This window comes from Pteropus vampyrus, unplaced genomic scaffold (assembly GCF_000151845.1).
Source record: "Pteropus vampyrus isolate Shadow unplaced genomic scaffold, Pvam_2.0 Scaffold13, whole genome shotgun sequence".
Classification (NCBI taxonomy): Eukaryota; Metazoa; Chordata; class Mammalia; order Chiroptera; family Pteropodidae; genus Pteropus; species Pteropus vampyrus.
In genome coordinates, this window is record NW_011888794.1 from 1 (window position 1) to 21,373 (window position 21,373).

Sequence of the window (21,373 nt, forward strand, 5' to 3'; positions counted from 1 at the left end):
ATTTGCTTTTTTTTTCTGTTTGATTCCATCACCTTAATCTTATTATGCATTAAGACTATGATGTCCATTAATTACTTGAACGTATATAATAACTTCTTTAAAGGTTTCCTCTGCTATCCAAAGTTCTGGGTCATATTAGAACCTTTTTCTATTGACTGCTATCTTTTTTTTTTCTTGAAAATTTGATGTATTTTTCTTCTTCACATGTTCAGTCATTTTTATAGTATGATAGACATTGTGTTTATATAATAAGGAGTATGCATTATGCTGTCTTAAAGTGTTAAAGTTTGTTCTGTTAGGTAGTTATTTTACTGGTAGCCTGTTTTGATAACATTGAGGTTTGACTGTCGGCTTTTAGGGTGGGCATAGTTTAGCTCTTACTCTATTGTGTGGTTCTTACTCCTAAGATATGATCTTTCCAGCAGCTCAGTAGAATGCCACATTATAAGGTTTCCCACTCTGAACCAAAACTTCTATGCCAAGGCTACCAGTACTGTGTGACCTCATCTATCTCTGCTCTTAGCCAGGTAACAGCCCTCTCTGCTAGGTCTTGTAAAGTCTCACCCTATGTATGTGCAGCCCAACCCTTGGACAGGGACCTATAGAGAATCACTCCACATACTTCTAGACACTACGCTGGACCTCACCTCTGGACAGGCCCCTCTTTTCCATTGCATTGTTCCATAGTTTTAATGCTTTATCAGCCCAAACTTCAATTTATGATCCTCCTGCTTAATGGCACCAAAATGTTCTACTTAAGCTCAGCCTCCTATCCCACAGTTGAAAAATGGCCCCTAGGCAGAGAGAGCTAGAGTGCAGCTCATCTTGTATGTTTACCTTCTAAAGGAGATTTCAGTCCTGCACTGCCTATTGTCCAACAGCTGAAAACAGTTATCACAGACATTTGGTTCAGTTTTATACTTATTTATGGAGCTTAGGGCAAGTCTAATACCATCTCCTTTTCCATAACTGGAAACTGTTACTGGTTTGAACAGTCTTTATGAACATAATTCAATTATTTTCTCTCTATTTTCTCTCTTGATCTGTATGTCCATGCCTAAGGTTATTTTAATTACCTTACTATCAGTTCTAGGTATTTGTTGAAGTAGAAGTGATAAAACAGCACAAATAGGTACCAGGGAGTCTGAGCCACGTGTTCATGCAACTTACTTCTGGACCTCTACAGCCCATTCTCACACATACCAATTCTATATAGTGATCCCTTTTTATGATTTTGTAATTATAATGGGCTGGTCATTTCACACTCACCTCTTGGTCAGCATTCAGTCTCCTCTGTGACCTAACAGTAAACCAGGAAATGATTCCCACATTGGGATGTTTATTAGAAGAGGAACTATGATTCCATTCACAAAGTCTTTCTGGGATATAATTCTTTCATTGGACAGCCTGCCATAGGGTCCTTATAGCATCCTTATTGGCCACAACTCTTCTACTACTATTTGATCTTCTAGGACATAAGGCCCAAGATGCAGAAAAGCTTGTTCAACAGCTTGAATCTACAGCAGAGTCTTTCTTGCTCGGAGCCTCAGTCAAAGTTAGTAATAAACTTGTGAGTTAGTAATAAACTTGTGAGTTAGTCAAAGTTAGCAATAAACTTGTTTATTGGCAAATCCTTGAGTATAGAACACCTATATTTTGTTAGTTAGGTCTGAACAATATTACCTTAAGTCTTTCACTTTAATGATAATTTCTTAACATACTCAAAATATTGTACCCTCAGAATTTTCACCAGTGTGACAGAGCCTTTACATTTTGCAGGATTTTTCTCCTACCCACTGGCAAGTAAGACATTTAGTATATGTGCTATTTCCTACCCACGAGATCCAATGATCATAATATCACAGATGTCATGGAAATATGTGATGTTTTATGGGATATCAGAGTGATCAGAGTTCTTGCAAAGTATAGGGAGAAGAAGAGTTATCATTCCTCTGAGGTAAGAAACAGAAGTATGCTGATGTTCCTGTTTTCCTTATAAGGTTGATTGAGAAAAAATGTCTTATGCCAAGTCTATATCTACAAACTAAGTGCCATAAGCTGTGATGATTTTTCTCTGTAAAAATATCACATCTGGAATGTCAGCTACAATTACCTTCACTACTTGATTACATTTTTGATAATCTAGTTATTATTCAAGAGCCATCTGGAATTTCTACCTACCAAATGAATGAATTAATTTGGGGTATAATAGAAGCTCTACCCCTTCATATTTTAATGTTGCATTAGTACCTGCTAGTTCTTTATGGTCATAGCTTTGAATTTAGTACAGTAGTAGGTATGTGGTGATTGTTCATTAATAAACCTGAGTTTGTAGGTCAAGAAGCCAATATGCAATTGTGGAGGTTTCTGAATTCATCTTATCCAATATTGTGTTCTGGGCCTGAGGGAATAACTGCAAGCGGACTCTGTCAGCCCAGTAATCACACTGGGATACAGACTTGGGCAAATACGCAATTTATTACCAGGCTGTCACAGGCTTCCTCTTTGGCGGATATGGTGGCATTTTAGAGTTATGAAGTACTTGCTTAAATTCATACAAAATATTTAATAACTCTGGAATATTTGGCATTTTCCATTTCTAGTGTCTGGGCTCTAATATCTGGATAAATATTTCCATTACAGATTTGTAGCACTTTTCAGGGTTCTTTCTTAAAAGAACTCAGTCTTAGTGAAGAAAGTGAATCTCTGAACTAATTTAAATAACGTAATTTAGGGAGAGAGCATAAAGTCTCACCACAGTGATTCAACTCAGATGTCTTACAGAAGAACTATACTTCTTACAATTAAATAGACGAAGTGTTAACTTCATGAACTATCCATTTTATGCAGGTACTTCATGATAAACTTGTTACTTGCAGAGATGTTCATAAGTAAATTCTACTGATCACCATTCCATTCCTATGATCATAATAGGGACCAGTAAACTTTTCTTGTATAAAGGGTCAGTAAACATATTTGTTTCCAGGGCATGGGTGTGGGGGGTGGCATATAATCTCTGTCACCACTACTCAACTTTGCTGTTGTGGCAAGAAAGCAGCCATAGATAACACGTAATCGAATGAGTGTGGCTGCATTCCAATAAAACCTTATTTACCCAAATAGATGGCTGGCTTGATTAAACAACTGGCAGTGGTCTATACTGACAATAAAATCCACATTGTCTCTAATTCTTAAGCACTATCATCTAGTACAGTATTGCCATGGACAGCAAAGAGTTCAATTTAGTTGTCATCGGAGCTTATAGTTTATTCACCAGAAAGCTTTACATATAATGAATTTCTTAGCAGTGAAAAGAATGTTCTCTAGGCCATTCAGTAGTTATGGCTAAACAGTCTGGCCGTGATAGATCAGCTGTATCATTCTCATATTCATAATCATATTTATTTCTTCTTCTACAGCATGACTGGGAAAAGCTAGCATTATAGATTTCTAGGATCCCTATTAATTCAGGCTTCCATTAGCCCATGATAGATGTAAGAACCACTTCTCTGAATCCTAGGTAAGTAGAACCACAGCAATTTATTTCATCAAAGGGTCAACCCTTTTCTGATACTCTCTAAATCTTTTCCTACAGGTACTTCCCAGGTACCTGGCTACTCAAGTTATCACATTATTGTAATTACTTTGGTGGATGGTCTATCTTCTTAGAGCATACTTTGCATTAATCATTCATATTTCAATTTACTGCAGTTCATATTAGAGTCACTTCAGAATTTTATAACATTTGCTGTAGCTATCTGAGAAGTTGCCTTTCTTCCCAGATTTGGCTTTTTTTTTGTTGAAAATTTCCAATACTAAATGTAGTTTATTTGTCAGCCATTCTCATCATGCTCTTAACCACATGGGGATTTTATGAGATACCAAGTTTTCCTTTTTTAAAAATTTTTTTATAAGAGTTTATTTCAGCCAAAGTGACAAGATATGCTGGGGACCAAGAGCTCAAATGCTCCAGATACCAAGTTTTCTTTATTTTGAGTTTAAATTTTTTGAAAAATATTTCAGTTTTGTAATTTCAAACATTTAAAATACTTTTAATTTAAAATAGATGTTCCTATGGATTGTGTGTTTTAAAATTTAAAAGGGGAAAATAACAAATGTATTATTTATGTTTTATATGATTACTTATGATTAAAAGTAGATATAATTTTTCAAGCAACATGTTGTAGGTGTATGATGCACCTAGTTAATAAAAGTACTCTTTTTATTTCACAAATACTATTTGTCAAATGTTTACATCTGGCATTTCTTTGGAAATATACTTAATGTTTTAAGTTACAAAGCAGCTTCAAATATATATTTTTCCCCACAAATGTCCTATGAGGAAGTTTATTAACAGTAAATTATTTTACAGGTAAATTAGTTGAGATTCAGAATTCAGGAACTGATGAAGCTTAGCATATATACTCTTCTTTGGTCCATAAGTTGTTCCTTTTATGTTCTGTCTTAACAAAGTGTGTGTGGTATATGTGTGTGTGTGTGTGTGTGTGTGTGTGTGTGTGTGTGTGTGTGTGTAGTGTGTTTCAATACTTCTGATAAAAGTCTTACTTAAAATTCCAATTATCTTGTAAAAGAAAATCGTACCCAGAAGCAACACTAATGACTATATTCATTTTTCTTGTTTCTAAGTAGTAGCACCTGGTGCTTGAACTTTATCCATTATAATATTTCCTAGATATAAACTTCTCTCTTGGGGGTTTTTAAAATATGGTAAATTAGTGTTTAACATAATGAGATATTTATTTTGAGTACTAGTTTATTCTGTCATATTAATATATGATGATGTTTCATTCTTTACCACTATAATAATACAAAGTTAATTTTTATACATGTATTTATTTATTTAAATATTTTCCCTTTTCTTTCTTTTTTTCTTCCTTTTTTTTTTTAAGGTGAGGCAACCCTTGGTTGACCTCACAGACTGAAAGGACCTTGTCAGCTTACAATCTCTCATTTACTTTTTATTTTTTATTATTGTTTTATTTTTTATGCGTGCAGCACCTGGTCTTCTTAGGTGGTCTCCCGTCCAAGTACTAATCAGGCCCAACCCTGCTTAGCTTCCGAGGTCAGACGGGATCAGGCTTGTTCAGGTTTTTCTTTCTTTTTTATAACAAAATATTAACTCTAGGTAGAAGTCTTTTGTTAAATAGGTTTGAAATGTTTTACTTTATTGTATGAAACTTTTGGGCCAATTTTTGATTTTTTATGTTGTTTGTAATAATGATTTATAAAAATGATATTATGGTTTTAATACAGAAATAATATGTGCTTCACATAACACATTTAAGCAATGTAAAAAATAAACTTTTTACTTCTAAGAAATATTTTTAAAAGTTAAAATATTTTTTCCAATGGAAACATAATTTTAAGAGATATACGTTGCCTGCAATGCATACTTTGCAGGGCTAAAATAAAGTTATTTTTTCACTTAAATTAAAATATATTCACTACATTCAAGTCTTGCTCAAGAATGGTGTGTAGGTAATGCCTTTATTTGATATTATAGAGATGGTCTTTATATTATTCTCTCAAAACAAAAGCTACCTAATTACTCAAGAGAAAGCAGAAAACAACTGCAAATATGTTTTGCCATTTTAGTTCCACTCTTTTTCACTGACATTAAATAAATAATAATAAAAGGCTGAGATCTAGTCTTAGTCAGGAATCGTTGCTTGAAAGAAATGTATCATATCTTTTTAAAAAAACTTTTGTTTTCCATAGTATATTTAGTATATTCTTTAATATTTTCACAACGTACACAAATGTAATACTAGAAAATGCAAGAAAATAGCAATTCACGCAAACATTTTCTAACAGCCCTCTGTGTGTCAGGCACTTTGTTGGACTTGGAGATATAAATTCTTTTACCAAAAACATATTTTTGTGTTCTGTGAAACAAATCAAGAAAAAAATCATAACGTTAAAATTGGCATGTGGCCAAGGCTATCTTCTCATAGAATGTTCTTCACTCATTTATTCAACAAATAGTTCTTGTACTCCTAAAATATTCTACATACTAGAGATATATTTAAACCATGCTACATAATTAGCATCAGAGTGCTGTGAAGGTCATAAGAAAAATATGTGTGTAAAAACTATAGAAGAAAGATGTGACTTATTGCAGAAATTACTTACTATGGCTAGAATTAGAGCTTCAGCTGAGGGTATTAAAAATTTTAAAAGTTTCACATCGTATAAGAACTTACAATATGTATCTAGGGAAGTGTTGAAGGCTGGGGCCTCGTTGGCAGTAGGCAAAATTTATGATGTAATAGCTTTAGATCGGCACATAGGTGGGTATTTTAAAGTGAAAACAAATGAGTAATTGCTGGATTTTGTAGCTTTTTAAAAGTTAATTCACAGTCTAATCTTCTAGAAATAACTATTTCCTGATGTAACAGCTAAATTATTTCTGCCCGATCTCAATATTGTTTAGCACAAAAATAGGAAAATATGCTTCATCTCAGAATTGTTTGGTACAGGGAAAGTAAATAATGTTTAACCCTGAATTGATTAGCACAGGAACAGGAATATATGTTGGTTAGTTCTCAGCAATTAAGATAGGAAATGAAACCTAATAAAGTCACACTGAAAAAGACACTAGTGCCCTTGGCAAAAGTAGTTTTATTACATGGGTGTGTAATAAAATTGCAATGGATTGAGAAGTTCAGAGGAATGAAGATAATAAGTGTTCACATCCAAGACATATGAAAGTTCACATCCAAGACATATGAATGTGAAAGAAAATAGAGAGGAATAGCTATGGCTTGAGTAGTTCATGAGATCAAGAAAAATTTTTGTTCATTTTATTGTTTTATATATCTTAGGTTGGGGTAATCTTAAGCATGTTTAAATTCTGATGGAATAAAGTCATATTGGTTGTTTAAAATTGCATTTCTTGTAACTTAAAGCTTTTTGTTTTGGGGCCACAATAAAAATAAAGATTACAGTGTCAGATCTTAACATCTGATAGAGTCTCAGATTGAAAAGACTCTATATAATTTATGTAGGCCAAGATATAAAAATTAGGCAATAATAGAAATAATCAAATGTCAGATTTCTTACTTAGTATTTATAAGGCACATCGTAAAGACATAAGCTATTTCCTAAAATTTTAAGGTATCATTTATTAAAATAATAAGACTGAATATGTGATGAATATCATTAAATAATGATCCTTAGCTTAAAAATCGTAACTGTTCTGATGTGGAAACACCTTTTTAAATCTGGAGTCAAGCCTGAGATCAGGACACGATTTATGAGGAAATATTCAAGCACCGTGACAGTGACTTCATAGGGAGAAGATCAAGTCAAACAAGCCTATCCATTTCTCTGACAGATCAACCAAACTTCAAGAAAAGTGACTTATTTTCAGATATAATATGGAGAAATTCAAAGCATGAGAACTTTTAGAAAAAAAAATCTATAAGTAAACATAAACGCTGAAAAAAAAAATGGTTTAGAGACCAGTTTCTAGCTCTCTGTTCTTTTATAACTTATTCCTTCAAATTACTTATAAATTCTTCAGACAAGGCCCAAGTCCATATAGTAGTTGATATTTGTTAGTGTACCTAAATTACGTAAAAGAACGTACTATCTTGACAGTAATTAGCTTTTTGACTTTGTTAGTCCTGTCAAATTCTATGTCTTGTTCATTTTATGTCTACGGTTTCACCAAGGTCTAAAACTGTATTATTGTATTTCTTTCACTGTTTGCTCGAACATGTATCCATCATAACTTGGATGACTTGAAAATAAAGTATTTTCTTGATAATCATTCCCAGGCTATGAAATTCTTAGCGAGGTGTAAAATTTCCTGCCCTATGTCTGTTATTTAACTTGTAGTAAATTAACATAAGGATCTGAATGGAGCCTTTATCCCATATCTCCTTTAACTCAATCTAGAGCCATTCTGCAGGGCAGTCTCTGATATCTTGACATTTGGACCCTGTCCATGCAGTCTGGTACCGGACCAGAAACATCATGATCTCAGTGGGACAGTTTTGATCTATTTGGCAACCTACAGTCCTGACTTGATTCTCCTTAGTTACCTGAGAGCCAATAATAATCCGTTGTAGACTTTAAAAATGCATCCTACAGGGCATTTTGTGACTTTTCTGTTCAGTGTGTTAATGTATGGAAGAATTCTGCTCTTCTTGCTACATATGCCTGAGCCTGAATTCCTAAAATATATGCTGGGAAATGACCATATTCTGGGGTGGTAATTTGCAAACTTGTGAAAGGCAAACATATGGCACAGCAAACTTTCTATTAGTTTTAAATATTTAAGGGAAAACTTGTAAAATCTGATGAAAATAACCATACTGTATATAAATATTGTAGATGACAGAGAACACACATAATTTTAAAGGATTTAGATTTGTAAACTTGTCTTTAGATTCTTTTAGATTTTCTATGTGTACAAACACATCTTCTGGAAGAAATATCGGTTACATATTTTTCTTATCTAACTGTAATGAGCTTTATTTATTTTTTCCCTTATTACATTATGTTGCAAGGCCATTCAAAAAAATGTTGACTAGAAGTACTACTAATGAATGTCATTTTTAATCTTAAGAAGGAAGGGTTCCAATTAAATATGATGATTGCTATGTGAATGAATTAGATGGTTATATGGCTTAAATGTGTTCCTTAATTAAGTCCAACTTAGTTGTGATACATTATCAACTATATATTTCATACATTTAGTTTTTACATGAATTTCTTTTTTTAACGTACATTTTTATATTTGGCTGCTAATATTTTGCTTAGGATATTTTGCAAGAATATTTAAGAGAGAGAATGGCCATTTATTTACCTTCTTTGGAACATCCTAAGGTTTTTAATCAATATTATATTTGCCTCATTAAATGATTTGGGGAACATGTTTTCTGGCAACTTCTAAGAAAGTTCTTTTTTTCTTTAGCTTTGCATTGGTTTTACTGTGATGTGTAGTGTTCTTTGTTTTACATGGGACTCAAAAATCTGTGTTTTGATGTCTTTCAACATAATTTTTAAAACTCATGGCCATTATTTCTTCAGATGACTTTTGCCTCATCATATTTTCCCCCTGCTTTGAAGACTACAATTACATATATATAATTTCTTACCATGTTTCATTTGTTTCTGAAACTATTGTTTTTTTAATCTTTTTATGTGTTTATATTTTAGTTTAAATATTTTTATTTACTTTTCAGATTACTGTTTTCTTCATCCAATCTGTAATTTCCAGTTCATCTATCACTATCTTAAGTCAAATTATTATATTTCCTTATTCGTTCCCATTCGATATTTTCATATAACCTAATGTTCTGTGAAATTCTCCAACTTGTCATGTATAGTAGAACATATTAATGACAGTTTTTTTATATCTATTAAATATGTAATTGAGATCCATCTAGTCAGAAATTTATGTAACACCTGGGAGCCTGTTTCTATTACCTGTAATAAATACAGATAATCTGTCTTTTAAATCTTTTTAAGACATAGAAGATAATTTATGATTAACTTATTGCTCCCTAGAAGAAATCGTTTAACCCAAAATAGATTTTTGACCTATATTAATAATGATAAACATAAGGAGAGATTCACTGATTTTTCTCTTTAAAATTATAAAATTCTGTATGTAGTTCTGGACAATTAGTGACACTTTATAAAAACTATCTTTTTTTGTATGTGGTTTACAGGCTGTCAGCAACTAGCCATTCACTGACACCTCAAAGTAATTTGGACTCCAGTAGCTCTGAAGAATTCTATCAGGCCGTTCACCATGCTGAGCAAACCTTCAGAAAAATGGAAAGTTACTTGAAACAACAACAACTCTGTGATGTTATCCTGATTGTTGGAAACCGAAAGATACCTGCGCATAGGTATAGTAATCTATCTATATTGGAAATATAAATTCATATGTTTAGAAATGATAGTCCGGTATGTAGATTACAAAATGCCCTATGATTAGAGAATTCAAAATCCATATTTCTAAGAAAGCTTGGGTATTTTTCTTTTACTCTTGTTTACTTCTTTTTGGGCAAGAGTTGTAATGCCATTTTAAGTAACCTTTTTAAGAAATAAAACAAATATAAAGAATTCAAAACTAAATTTCCTCTAACTAAGGTTGATAAATATTCCATCTTATGTGATTTACAATCATAATAAATGATCAATTTTAACTTAGGAGATGTACCTGAGATCTTAAATGAGATATGCTTTTCTAACAAAATTGAAAGAAGCAAGGTTATCTTGGGTATATATTATTTGTTTCAAGTAGCAAATTCAAAGTATTTCATATTGACATCTTTATTTTGCATTTATTAAAAATCTTTAATTTATGACATTAATATACTTCTTAAGGCCCAGTCTCTTTGAAAACTAATACACTTTTAAATATTCCTTATATATTCATAATTGATAATTCCAAGTTATATAAACTTGACATCTGATTATTTTGTGGCATATTGATTTACTATGTTTACTTAACAAAAATTCATTAAATTTAATGTTGACTTTTTACTGAGATTTTTTTTTAGGAATTTTAAGTGTGAAAAGAATTCTAATTTAGATATTGATTATTTTAAACAGTTATATATACGGATAACTAGCCTTAGACTACCTTGATGGGTCATTTAATACTACTAATACTAATAAATCAATAAGGTAAATTATCTACATATCAAAAATATTCTCATTGTACTCCTCTTCCCTATATTTTTAAATTTAAATTTTATTGCCTAGATAATATATATGTATCTCAATATGAATTATTAAAAGGTTTCCAGAAAAATAAAGCTATATTTCTACCATGATAATAATATTAAAATGTGGACATTATATTTGAACCAATACACTAGAAATGCATAAGAAGGAACATTTGACCTTAAATAATCTAGATCGATCTGTCAGATAACTATGGCAATAATTCAAATACTATTCACACTTATTTTTCAAATATTTCGACGATGTTCCATTATCATTGGCAAGAGAACAATTAACAAATAGTCATTATAAGATAGTCAGGAAAAAGGTCATCTAATGAATCTTTTTCTTTTTTACATCTTTTTTGTAGGTAAGTAGCCTTCTGCATGATTCTACAGATTTGAGTCTCAACTTCCCCAGAGATGTTCATGTAGATGTAGCCTCTTTTCTGAGTTATTTAGAGGAATGCAGTATATTGATAATCTTTATTGTATTACGTTTTCTGTTAGAAGATGTATGTTTTTGACTAAACATCTCATCTTCAAGACTAAAAGTAGGGATCCCAGGGAAAAAGCAAACATTATGATACTACAGAGTATTCATGGTAAACCAAGAACAAAAGAATATTTTCAATTAAATATAAGGCAGTTTTACGGCTCTAACCCCCCAAATCTGCCTCTTTTCAGCAGGAAACAGCCAGAGCAGTTGTTGTCCCTTCTCCCACAAGACTGAAGAAAGAGCAAACGAAAGAAGGGAATTGTAACCATGCAAAAACTTCATTTCCTTAAAATGACATTTTCTTTCTTCTTTCTCCTTGATTCAAACTGGTCTTGTCTAGTCTGATAGCACAATGACTCACTTGCTTCTTTTCTTTCCTTACCCTTCCACTTTTGTACACACTGCAAGTCCAGTCCCTTAATCATGAAGCCCTTGAGACATCAGATCCTAGTCAGTATCAAACAGTCTTAGGAACAAAGCCTCCAGTCTGTAGACTACAGAAACAGAGTTTTGATCAAACTAAAGGTAACACTTTGCCTCAGTTATGTTTCAGCTTCTGATCCATGAAGGCAGAATGCGAGGCTATCATTGACATCAGGACCTGATGCAATCAATGATCGACTGGTTCTTACCTTAGCCCTGACTAATCAATATAGCCCACAACTCCAACTCCCTAAGCTACCATGACTAATGATTTTTCCCTATATAACCTATCCTCTAGAGGTCATCGGGGAGCCAGGTCTTTAAGCCCTAGCTCACCTGTGTCTCTGGGCTTAATGCCATTTCTTCCCTTTACTTCGTTTGCTGCAAAAAACCTTAAAAATCAAATAGTCATTATATTGAAACATCCGGTGTTGTAATATGTATGGCAAATATAAAAATTATTCTAAAGCTATCATTGAAATAGCATCTAGATAAAAGTTCTATTGTAAAAAATATTCTTAATTTGAGAGCGTAACTAAATTTACTTTATTTAATTTAAAAATTAGTTAAATAATTACATATGTATTTGTTTAAGTAGGACTCAATCAACTCAAAAATGTATTAACACATCAAAAGCTAATTTTTTTAAAGAAAGCAGTGAGTCATTTAATTTATAGAATCTTATTTTATAGCCTTGCATTGGTAGTAATTTAATATTTTTCACTTGAAGCATTTTTAATATATTGAGCAATTCTCCCATATTAATTGTATTCTACATCGTTTTCTTTATTTTTATCTAGATTGTTAATATTACTTTCTAAATAATTTATTTAATTATGCAAGTTGTTTTTAATAATCCAGATGCCAAAAAATTGAAATTGCTTCTTGGTTTAGATTACTCTAAAACATTTGAGCATTGTATTAATTTTATACATATTATTTTGAACATTTAAATATTTTATATATTTAGCAGATATCACATTAAATATATTATTGTCATTCATCTACAATTTCTTTAACTGAAATAGGAAAAATTTTTATCTAAGACTAATTGCTAAATTAATTCAATAAGTATTTATATTTTCTTTAAATCATGCTTTAAAACTTTTGTACAATCTATTTTACAATTAATTTACATACCTATGATGCTAAGTTAAACATATATTAACAAATATGTGGAAAAATGTTTATAGGACACATGAAAAAGACAATCACTCTTCAGTTTCTTTTCAGTAATTGTGGGTGTATTGAACCTCCTTACTTATCCTTTTGCACAATGAATTGATTGTAATTAATGAAAAATTAGCTCTTTGCTTTAACAAAATAATCATCTTAGTAATGGTAACAAACAAATGGATTTTTCAGTTTTTCTGCTATATTTTAATTAGCACAACTATGTATCATCTCTGGGTAAAATATATATGAGGTTGCATTCATTACCATTGGAAAATATGGGACTATGACAATAACTTCAAATAATAAAAAGGAAATAATTTGCATTAAGATCTATTGTTCTTTCAGGAAAGACATAGCAAGCAAATATGAGTATTCACTAAATATTTATTCATAAAGACCATGTATATTTAATTTCATATTAATTATCTCATCATTTAAAACTTTCAATTAAATTTCTATTTGACAAATTATGACCATAAATGGGTTCTCCATAAAAGCCTTTGTTTGTATGCCAGTTATTGTATATATATGTGATGTAGGTCACAACTACCAGTGTATTTATGAAATCCCATGTTTATATAAATAACTTAGGTTATTGCAAGAGATATTTTTAAGTAGGTTAGCTCTGAATGGCTAATAATACTTGAGATGACACATTAATATATTTTTAGCATGAAAAAATAATCAAAATTCTGAATTTGTCTGTGCTTTAGATCCTAGAGAAATTCTAAAATAAATATAGACTTCTCATAAATGGCCCAGGTGACAAGTGAACCAAAACATGTAAATCCCTGAATACTAAACATAGAGGATTTTTTGATAAATGGGCAACCTGTTATTAGAGATGTCAGATGCTGAAAATTACACTGACAGATCAATATTGATAACTGGACTATTACATTTTCAGTGGTAAGAGAATTAAGTAATTTTTAGGGCCTACTCTGTTATACTGTACAGGTATATAATGAAATGTGATTTAACTTGTGAAAATTTTTTCCACCTTTAGCCATGATTAAGAATAAGTACATTAGACAGAAATAAATAAGAAAATCTTAAATAGCCAACATCTTTGGAGTTGAAAATAATGTTATTTATACTTTTATGTACATAGAAACAGCGTTGAAGGATATACAAGATACGGTGAACAAAGCTTATTCCTGAGGAGTAAGGCTTGTACACAGGATAAGGGAAGGATTAACATATATTTTTTAAAAAGTTCAAATGTATATATACTTTGAACTCTTTAATACGAGCATGCAATAATTCATGATCAAATAAAAACTTAAGTAAAAATGAAAAGATGTACGTGATGGTGACCAAAAGGATCATGATCTATAGACCAAAACACTGGGCATTTCATGAAGCATCTTATTCTGTTTTCATTTTTGTCCATGTTTAATAGTGAACTTAGCTATTTCAAGAATATATTTATTATTTTTATGTCTTTACTGAGCACTAGTATCATGAAAATAGTTGAGGCTAAAAGTGACAGTTGAGATGATGTATTTAGAAATATTTAAAACATATTAAGTGCAGTAAAAAGAAATAACTTTCATAAGTAATTTAGATATTAATACTCAGGGGTAGTACTGTTTCTCTGTACCAATGGAAAGTTCACTTACATAGATAATTTTTGATGATAGAGGAATAACTCATTTCTTCTGTTTTATTCAATGTAACATCCACCTAGATATTCAATCATCTTGATAGTTTATAACAGCTCTGTACCAACTTCAGAAATAAAAAAAGGCTTTAGTGGTCCCAAGCAACCCACAGCTCCAGGCAGAACCCATGGCACCAGGCTACCCATGGCTTGTGAACCCAGGCTTCCAGTATGTTCCAGAGTTGACCTGCTTTTATGACCCAGGGAGGCTCCTGTGCCCCCAGGTTCCCAATCGGGTCCTTCAAACCCTGGAGACAGGTGGCCTCCCACGAACCCAGGCTCTTGGCTGGCTCAGCCAGGCCAACTACCACAGATCCTGGCTTTTGATCCACCTCAGCACCAGGCCAGCTCCTGTGCCCCGCTCCCCTACTCCTTCCCCATCCACCCAGTGCCAGGATGGCCCCTGCAGATCTAGACTTGAGACTGGCTCCCGTGAATCTAGGATCTGTGCTTGTCCCAGAACCAAACCAGCCTCAGCAGACCCTTCAGGGTACCAAAGCTCTCAGGTTACAGGTTAACTCTGGAGACCCCAAGCTCCAGGCTGAGCCTAACACCAAGCCAGACGCAATGGCACAACCCTCCACTCTGGCTCCCATGAAATCAGGCTCCCAGAGAACCCTAGTACAAAATGAGACCCTGTGGACCCAGATGCCAATTATCCCGATTGCCTGGTTGGCCTTTGTTGACCTAGGATCCGTGTCCACACACACACAGACCCAGGTCTCAGGCCAATCACCTCAGACTCAAGTGCCAAGCCCACCCTAGTGACCCAGGTTCCAGGCCCACCTCTGCAGACTCAGGCACTAGGTTGGTCCTTGTATATTTAAGTGCTAGTCCTGACACCTGCTGACTAGACAGCAGACCTGCCCATGCAAAGGCTCCAGCAGGACGCCTGCCTTGAGACACCACCGCTGGCCCTCTCAGTGTCTCTGGATGGGCTGATTAGTGAAGGCCTTTGACTGTGCAAGCTAATCTGTAAAGACTGGAAGAGGCACGTGCTTCCTTAAATGTATAGACTCTAATACAAGGCAACAAGGATCATGAGCTGAGAGAGTACATCGCCATAGACCTGCCATACAAGGAATGCTGAAAGGTGTTCTTTAAGCTGAAATGAAAAGAGTTTAATTAGTAACAAAAACACATGAAAGTTTAAAACATACTGTAAAGATAAATATATAGTCAAATTCAGAATAATCTAATACTGTAATATGTTGGTATATTAGACACTCAACTAAGTATTATGATAGTTTTTCAGAGAAATTCTGTTTGAGGTCAGTCTAATGAAAAAGAACAGATATGCTATTTTAGATAGTGAGAATAATATGGAAAAATTCATAAGTAAATAATTTATGTTCAAATTATGAGGTATTGGATTCGTGAAAGTGGAGAGTAGTTATTAGAAAATACTGCAAAATTAAGTCTCAAAAGTAGGACAAAAGTGATTATAATATACCCTGAAAACCAGGAGAGAAGTCTGGATTTGAAATGATGAGTATAATTAGAAGCTCATGTAGATTCTTGAAGAGAGGAGTAATATAATTGTCAATAATAATAATAATGCTAGTTAACATTCACTGTGTTGATTTTGTGCCAGGCCTTGTTTGAAGAGCTTTGCATATACTAACCCATTTTGTTCTGAAAAGAAAGAACATACCTATTTTTCTCTACTCTTTTTCTTACACAATAGAAAATTGAGAAATGGAGAAATTAAGACATTCACCCAAGTTATACATTTAATAAGTGGTGAAAATAGAATTCAAACTCAGGCAGTCTAGCAATAGAAGTAATGCATTAACAATTGTAACAGTCTGCCTATCATAATTTACAAAGACAGCTCTGAAAAATGGTACAGCTTTAGAAAATGCACAAAAAAATGAGCACCGCAGAAACTAGTTTATGGTCTAGGAAACTCTTAGAGTTAATGCAGGCATGAAATGAGGACTACACAAATACTGAGAAAAAGATGAACTGAGAAATATTTTGAAGAACAAGGGCATGAGTCAAGTTCCCTGGAAGTAGAAATTGAGACTGGAATTCAGTGTGCATGGTTTATTTAAGGAGTGTCCTCAGAAGAAAAGAAGCAAGATATGGCAGAAGAAAGAGCAGATAAAGGATGTTGTCTCAGTTGGAACCTTGCTTCATCTTTAACTCCCCAAAATCTCTGGAGTATGACTTGCCGCAGAGTTAGTCCTGCCCTAAGGAAAAGGGACAGTACGTTATATCCAGGTTCTATTAGTCATTGCCACTGGGCCCAGTTGCAGGTGGAGAGAGGGAAGGTTGGGGAGGTTGACGGATGAGAAGAGAGGAGCAGGACCACATAAATTCCCAGGGAGGTAGCTCCTGTTTGGCCAAGTGTGTTTCTGGAGAAGGAGTAGCTGAGAGCAGGTAGGTGCTAATGTCAGCGGTGCTGGGTACATAGTTGTGTCACATAAAGGAGCTCTGGACAGGGCAGCCACAAAGTCCAATACAAAAGAAAAGATGGATTTTGAGTCTTATGATATAGGCAATAAAGGAGAAGGAGACATAAACAATGATTTTATAATATCTACTATGAAAGTTCAATATATTGGTGGTGCATCAATTAGAATCAGGGAAGCAAAAATGAAAGAAAACCTCACAGGAAAGGCTTTTATTTAGTTTAGGGCATACCGACATACTACTGGGATATCTGGTGAGAAGTTTCTACAGGCATTCCAGAGACAAGGCTAGATATAAAACTACCATTACAGTATTCATTAAGGCCATGCACAAAAATAATTCTGAATCAGTGAGTGTTAAGGCAAACTTTTAAAAGCCTGATTGAAAACCTGGAGTAATGAAAAGGTCAAGGAGTAAGAGAAAGACGAGAAGCCAGTGAATCAGAAGTAAGCTGAGATAAGGACATCTGTACTGAGTTAGCTAAAAAGGGATTTAAAGATGGTGTGGGAGGTCAACAATGTCAAACACCACGATAAATTGGAGTGGATTTAGAAAAGTTTAATAGATTTCAAAGGAAATACACTTGTGGTGTCCTCAATAAGAGATTTTCCAGAGTGACTGCATGTATCCACTTTTCTGTGTATTTTTTACTCCTGCTTCCCTTGCATTAAGAGAAGCGATTATGCACATATGTAAAGATATTACTTTGTGCTATTCATTACATCCCTCTTCTAAAATCTAATGCAAATTTTACATGTCACTAAATCCAAATGCAGCATAAACTTTTCTACACTTCTCTTTTTGAGTTAGCAGTGTTCTGTATGTTATAGTGATTGAGAAGATTTCATGTAATTATTTAACGTTGAATTCTATAGTTCTCATAATATTTATCTCTATATGGATGGGGCCCTGTTGCAAATCAAGACTTTATATGTGTAAGATCAAAATTGTTAATTTTATGTCAATATACTTCTTAAGTTCTAGAAAAGATATATCTCCCTCGCGTTTATTACAATTTGTTTTCACATCATACAATGATATATTTAGTTCCTATGATAAAACTGATTTTTTTAATTGGTATATAATAAATATTTTAAGATATCTGTGCCTCAATTATTTGGTTATTCTTTGAGAATTGACAGTTTAGTTACTAACTGCCCAATGAAATGTGTCACAAACTGATAATTTCAAATATTTTTAACATGTTATCACCATAGGCATTAATATTAATAGAATAATTAAAATAATCTCTCATATAAAGTACTTCTTAAATGCATAAAGTATATGTTGAAGGATTTTTTTAGTTAAAAGGACTATCTCTCTTAGTGAAAGTTAATTTTCACCATACTCTTGACTTATATTATACAGAAATAAAATATATAGCAGAAATAATTGCAAAATAAATAATATAGAAAAAAATTTCCTGATTTGAATCACGAAAACTTTTAGATTACAGTGCCCTGTATTAACCTTTCTTCCTCTCCTTTACCTTACAATGTTCTTAGAAAGAAAAGTACATCCAGAGTTTCCTGTCAAGTTGCTTAGTTTACAAATTTAAGCACCATATTTAGTTCTTTTGATATATCCCCATCACTTTTTAAGCATTTTCTTACTTATTTAATAATGGATATTTCTGTTCTTTTAGCAAGGAGCCCTTAGTGTACGCACATGTACACTCATACACGTACACGAAAATTAAGTATTTCCATTTAATATTAGGAACTATAATTTTACACTGATACCTCTGATTTCAATCTGACATCATAGCTTTTATTTTAGTCTTCTCCCTATCTGTATTTGTAACTCTATTTTCCATCAGTGAGTAACCTTTTCTTGATAATCCTCAAGAATGTACTAATTTCCTCTATTCTACTCTAAACAGAAAGAATTTCAGAATTTTTAATTCAAACAACTGTGAAAAACACATCTCTTAAGTACAGTGCACTTCTTTTTTAAGTTCTCTGTTTTTTTAGAATCATGATATATTGTTAAGTGTTTTACTCAATGTTTCTTAAATTTATATTTCCACTTAGGATATCAAAGTTCATGAAAAATCTTCCTTCTTATTTAAACAACAAAAATCACCAGAAAAAAAAGAAATTTTTTTTCCTTAAAGCTATTAAAAAGCTGTTAAATAATTAAAAACTAGAGTGATGTTCCCTTTTTAGTCTCAACTTTTTTTGGGGGTGGGGCACAATATCCATTATACAACTGAAATCTATAATACATGAGAAAAGCAGGAGAATATAATTCATTGTCAAGAGTAAAATCAGTCAATTAAAATTAACCTAGAGATGATCCCGGTGTTAAAATAATCAGTAAAGGGCAGTAAAACAACTATGAATGCAATTTAAAATATATATAGAAAAAGATGAATATAATGAATAAGAAAATGAGACTATCAGGAGAGATTTGGAAAAATTCAAGTCACTAGAAATGATCTATAGTACAATAAAGAGTAAAAGAAAGTTTAAGAGAAAAATGAGCTGAGACTTAACAATCTGTGACACACTCTTAATTATTGAAACATATATGTAATTGAAATCCTAGAAAGAATTTGAAAATGAATTGGGTGAAAAAATTAGAAACTATTTGCAGATATTTTCTAAACTTGATCAAAAATATTCATCCACTGCTCTAGGAAGCTCAGAAAATCATAAGCAGAGTAAATATTAAGTAACAGCAACTAGAAATATCAAAGTTAAACTGCTAAAACACTAAGATAAAGAGAAAAAAATAAAAACCATTAGAGATAGTGACATAGTAAATCAAGAAAATAACTATAAAAGGAAATCTGATTTTCTGTTGGAAACAACGGATTCTAGGTCATAAAAGAGTATTATTTTTCTAGTCCCAAAGGAAAACAGCAATTCTCTCAATCTGGAATTCTATATCAAGTGAAATAAATTTTATATGATATTTTCAATGCAGCAAAATAAAGACATTTTCATATAAATAAAAGCTAAGAGAATTTATTGTTATCAGGCCTGCACTACAAGAAATGCTAAAGAAATGTCTTTGATTGAAGGATATTGTTTCCATATTGAAGCCCATTTCTTCAGAAATAAAGAGCCTCAGAAAAAGTAAAGGATAAATGTAAAATAAATTTTTACTTTCGCATATATACTCTTTAAAAATTATCTTGACTGAGCAAGAGGGGGTAAGCAGAATTATGATATTGTAGGTTTCTTACAATATTCATAGAGTATAATTATATTTGATGCTAAGATGTTGTTAAAGATCAATATTGTAACATCTAGACAGAGTCAGTAAACTTCTATACAGGGGCCAAATATGGCATGCATCTTGTTTTGTATGACTCATAAGCTAAAATTCACTTTTGTATTTTTTATCAATTAAAAAAAAATTTAAAGAAACTATGTGAAACTATACGCATAACTCTCAATGTTTAAAATACTTAATATCTGGCTTTTTACAGAGAAAACAATTCTCGTCCCTACTCAAGAGAACCACTTAAAAAAATCATGCAAACATGGAAAAAGATATACTTAAAGTGTTAATGAATAAGATAAAACAAAAGACAACAAAAGATTATCCCCCCAAAAAACAAATGGAACAAATAAAAAAAGAAATATAAATTTGTAGAAAGAACTAAACCCAATATAAACAATATACATTAATAAATTTTAGAACCTAAATAAAATGGGTAAATTCTTTAAAAATGTAAAATGCAAAAGTTGATGAAGAAATAGAGCGCATAAATAAGTCTTGTGGCTTATTCAATAATTGAAATGAGATTAAAATGTCATCTTTTCCCAAAATAGCCAAACCAAGATGTTTTTCAGATAAATTCTAGAACATCTTAAAAGAAAAATTAATTGTTTCCTTCTATAAGTTATTATACAAAATTAAAGAGTTGAAGCTGCCAGTTTATTTTATGAGGTTTGTATAATCTTGATTCAAGATACAGATAACTAAATAGAAGAAAAGAAAATTATAGGTTAATTTCCCTTATGTCTATAAATAGAAAAATCCTAAAGATAATTTAGATTCAGAAAAAAAGAGGCCTTTTAAGAATTTTAACACCCATATATTATAAAAGTATTTAGCAAAGCTAGAAACAAAAGAAGTTTTCCTGACTCAATAAAGTCAACAAACATCCTACTAAAAGGAGAATCTTTAAAAGTGTTCCTTTTATGACAGGAAAAAAACACAAAGGCTCTTCCTTGATACAGCTACTGTTTAACACAACACTGGAGGTCCTGAATGAGGTTTTAAGAAAACAAAAGAAAAAGATTTATTGAGAATGAACAGGAACAGGTAAAAGGAGAGTATTTGCAGATGACATAATCATCTACATAGAGGAAAAAATATCAAAATCAAAAGACCTAGTAAGATAATTCAGTAAATGTGTTATATGAAACATGAATTTATGGAACTTTCAACTAATAAATTCTAAACCAATAAAAAACTATAAAAAAACTAATTTTTTATAAAAAGTTACTGTACACAATGCTAACAAAC

At 32.2% G+C, this 21,373-nt stretch overlaps 1 protein-coding gene across 1 annotated transcript in view; it reads left to right on the forward strand.

Moving 5' to 3' along the window:
• Positions 1-1,472: 1,472 nt before the first annotated feature.
• The window catches only part of LOC105306168 (kelch-like protein 1), a gene marked incomplete at its 5' end in the record, with an annotated part of 207,212 nt that continues 187,311 nt past the window's right edge, over positions 1,473-21,373 (forward strand). The window contains 3 exons of the mRNA XM_011381083.1: positions 1,473-1,555; positions 9,705-9,887; positions 11,220-11,314. Coding sequence (XP_011379385.1) covers positions 1,473-1,555; positions 9,705-9,887; positions 11,220-11,314 — 361 coding nt within the window. The remainder of the gene's footprint in view (positions 1,556-9,704; positions 9,888-11,219; positions 11,315-21,373) is intronic.